The sequence below is a fragment of the Nycticebus coucang genome, chromosome 11 (assembly GCF_027406575.1).
Source record: "Nycticebus coucang isolate mNycCou1 chromosome 11, mNycCou1.pri, whole genome shotgun sequence".
NCBI classification, from domain to species: domain Eukaryota; kingdom Metazoa; phylum Chordata; class Mammalia; order Primates; family Lorisidae; genus Nycticebus; species Nycticebus coucang.
The window spans coordinates 122,738,111-122,741,849 of record NC_069790.1 but is presented as its reverse complement, the minus strand read 5'-3'; the positions used below and the strand labels follow the sequence as shown (position 1 = coordinate 122,741,849).

At 48.3% G+C, this 3,739-nt stretch overlaps 1 protein-coding gene across 1 annotated transcript; it reads left to right on the top strand.

Annotated features, from left to right (window-relative positions):
• The first annotated feature begins 1,319 nt into the window (after nucleotides 1-1,319).
• LOC128598684 (E3 ubiquitin-protein ligase TRAIP-like) lies at nucleotides 1,320-3,280 on the top strand. Its single transcript, XM_053609342.1, has one exon. The coding sequence runs from the start codon at nucleotides 1,427-1,429 to the stop codon at nucleotides 2,834-2,836; it is 1,410 nt and encodes a 469-aa protein (XP_053465317.1). The 5' UTR covers nucleotides 1,320-1,426; the 3' UTR covers nucleotides 2,837-3,280.
• The last annotated feature ends 459 nt before the right edge of the window (nucleotides 3,281-3,739 follow it).

The window sequence follows — 3,739 nt, the reverse complement described above, 5'->3', positions numbered from 1 at the left end:
GGACAGCCAGGTGACAGCAGAGACTGAGACTGGAGTGATGCATTTACAAGCAGAGATGCCAGGGACTGCCAGCAACCACCGGGAGCTTGAGAGGCCAGGCTGTGTCCTCCCTGCAGCCTGCAGAGAGAGTGTTTGGGCCAACACCTTTATCTCAGGCTTCTGGCCTCGAGAACTGTGAGAGAATAAATGCATGTTATCCTAAGCCACCAGATTTGTGGCATTCTGTTACATCATCCCTAGGGAACCAAGACCCTCACTAACTGGGGGCCCGAGAGAACTCAAGTCTCTGCGAGCTGTCTCGAGCGCTGCTAACCCAAGTGAAGGCTGCGCTGCCAGCTTCTCCGTGAGTGGGAAAAGCAGAGCAGTAACAGCTGTCCCTGTGACTATGCAATCCCAGAATCCCACCCCGCTCCATTGCTCCTTGACAAATCAAAATTGTCTAGACTCTTGGAGCTGAGGAACAGATGACATGTAATTGTCATTACTTACTAATCTTGGACACAGACTTTAACCTACATCTCCTGGGTTTCCTCATCCATAAAGTGGAACCATAACTATGGCCCCTTCTACACATAGGCTTGTCTAAACATCAACTGCCATTAGTTATTTGATTACATGCCATCTACTCTGGAAGGTCCTGAGAGGCGATAAAGAAGTATTATACAGTCAGAGATGGTGCCGAATAAATCATGGATCCATCCCTAACAGAGGAAGTACTGCGTGATTGGCAGCCGGACTTGTGATTTGATTTACTGAGAGTTTCTTACCTTTCTTCTCTTGCCTAAGTGACCCACCTGAGTGTTTCCCCTCTTTGGGGATCTGTTAAGCCAATTATGTTTTTATCAGTGTGATACCAAGAGGTGATGGTGCCAGGGTAGGATTTCTGCAGAACAAAGACAGGGCCAAACATGGTGGCTCATGCCTGTGGTCTCAGCTACTGAGGAAGCTGAGATGGAAAAGTTATTAGAGCCCAGGAGTTGGAGGCTGCAGTGAGCTGTGATGAAGCCTCTGCACTCTAGCCCAGATAACAAACAGAATGAGACCCTGTCTCCAAAAAAAAAATGGGGGGGCGGGGAATGAGCATCAGGCATTAGCACCTCTCATCTTCCCTACCTCCTAGGGCCCAGTCTCTACCCAACCCTATTCCCAGACACATGTTAAAAGTGTTATGTAAGTAATTACTCAACTGATATATTACTTGGTAAAAAGGTATCACTCCTTCCACTCTTCTTGGTTCAAGAAAATTTCTCTGAGAAACTAAATATCCTCTGTTCTTTTAGTAATTGAAATATAATAATTGTAGGTGCCTTCCCGGAAGTCGCGCGGTGGAGCCAAATTTGAAGTGAGAAGAAATGTAGGGGTGCGGCCACGAAGCTGGACTGGTTATAGTTTCCTTGGCTACCTGGACTCCCGGAGTCCAGCCATCATGCCTATCCGTGCGCTGTGTACTATCTGCTCCGACTTCTTCGATCACTCTCGCGACGTGGCCGCCATACACTGCGGCCACACCTTCCACTTGCAGTGCCTAATTCAGTGGTTTGAGACAGCACCAAGACGGACCTGTCCACAGTGCCGAATCCAGGTTGGCAAAAGAACCATTATCAATAAACTCTTCTTTGACCTTGCCCAGGAGGAGGAAAATGTCTTGGATGCAGAATTCTTAAAGAATGAACTGGACAATATCAGAGCCCAACTTTCCCAGAAAGAGAAGGAGAAACAGGACAGCCAGATCATCATTGATACTCTGCGAGACACACTGGAAGAACGCAATGCCACTGTGGAATCTCTGCAGCAGGCCTTAGGCAAGGCTGAGATGCTGTGCTCCACACTCAAAAAGCAGATGAAGTACTTGGAGCAGCAGCAGGATAAGACCAAACAAGCACGGGAGGAGGCCCGGCGGCTCAGGAGCAAGATGAAGACCATGGAGCGGATTGAGCTTCTACTCCAGAGCCAGCGGCCTGAAGTGGAGGAGATGATTCGAGACATGGGTGTGGGACCGCCAGCAGTGGAGCAGCTGGCTGTGTACTGTGTGTCCCTTAAGAAAGAGTATGAGAATCTAAAGGAGGCACGGAAAGCCTCAGGGGAGCTGGCTGACAAGCTGAAGAAAGACTTGCTTTCCTCCAGAAGTAAGTTGCAGACAGTCTACTCTGAATTAGATCAGGTCAAGCTGGAGCTGAAGTCAGCCCAAAAGGACTTACAGAGTGCTGACAAAGAAATCACGAGCCTGAAAAAGAAGTTAAAAATGTTGCAGGAAACCTTGAACTTGCCACCAGTGACCAGTGAGACTGTCAACCGCCTGGTTTTAGAGAGCCCAGCCCCTATGGAAATGTTGAACCTGAAGCTCCGCCCACCATCCTTTAGTGATGATATTGATCTCAACACTACCTTTGATGTGGATACACCCCCAGCCCGGTCCTCCATCTCCCAGCAGCGCCACTCCAAGAAGCTCTGCCTAGAGAAGTCATGCTCTTCCATTCAGGACGTCCCTAAGAAGGTACCCAGAGATTCTAAACAGGAATCTCAACTGTCACTGGGTGGCCAGTGCTGTGTAGGAGAGCCAGATGAGGAACTGGTTGGTGCCTTCCCTGTTTTCATCCGGAATGCCATACTGGGCCAGAAACAACCCAAAAGGGCCAGAGCAGAGTCCTGTCGCAGCAAAGATGTGGTAAGGACAGGCTTTGATGGGCTTGGAGGCCGGACAAAATTCATCCAGCCTACTAACACAACCATGATCCGACCACTGTCTGTTAAGCTCAAGGCCAAGGCTAAGCAGAGAGTGGGGATGAAGACAGCACACACTTTCTCCCAAACCAAGCTGGATACCTTCCTATGGTAGTTAGAACAGTGAGTCTGAGTAGTGGCCAGACATACACCTCTACCTTGTAGACCAAGGACTGGCTAGGCAGGGCATTTTTAGGAGATAGGTACTCTGCCAAAACCAGCCCCGAAGCAAGGCCAAACAAGCAGGTGAGGGTAAGAGTGATGGCCAGAGACGGTGCTCTTACTATCCTCACCCTGTCCCGTCCCCACAACGTCAGACCTACTACCTTTGGGGACTGACATGACCAGCTCATCATTCCTATCAGCAGGGCCTGCTCTGATCCTGGTTCCATGCTTCTATTTACAGCCATGATCAGATGTGGCTGGGCTTATTCTGGTCCTGGAAACCAGGGTCATTTGGTGACTATCTCTATGGACCAAAGTGCTTGAGGATTCTCAGGTAGCCTCAGCTTGAGCTTCTGTCTGCCTCTGACTTTGCTGCTAGGTATGGCTTGGCACAGGCAGGTTGGAAAATAGGGGATGGTGGTGCAGAAGGGATTGGGGGAAGATTTTCGTGTAAAATAAAATAAATACAATCTTTTCTTCCTGAAAAAAAAAAAAAAGAAATATAATAATTGTACATATTGATGAGTGATGCTTTGGTATGTGTACTGTATAGTGATCACATACACATATCTATCATCTCAACTACTTATCATTCCATATCACTGAACAGCATCCAATATCCCCCTATCCAGTTGATACTACGGTCAACTACAGCCAGCCGACAGTGCCACAGGGAACACTAGAACTTATTCCTCCTCTCTGGCCGTGATTTTGTGTCCTTTAACAAATCTCCAGGTGCTGCCCTTCCTCCTTCCCTTCCCAGCCTCTAGTATCTCCCATTCTACTTTTTACTTCTATAAGATCAACTTTGATTTCGCTTCCACATATGAAGGACAACATGTGGTGTTTACCT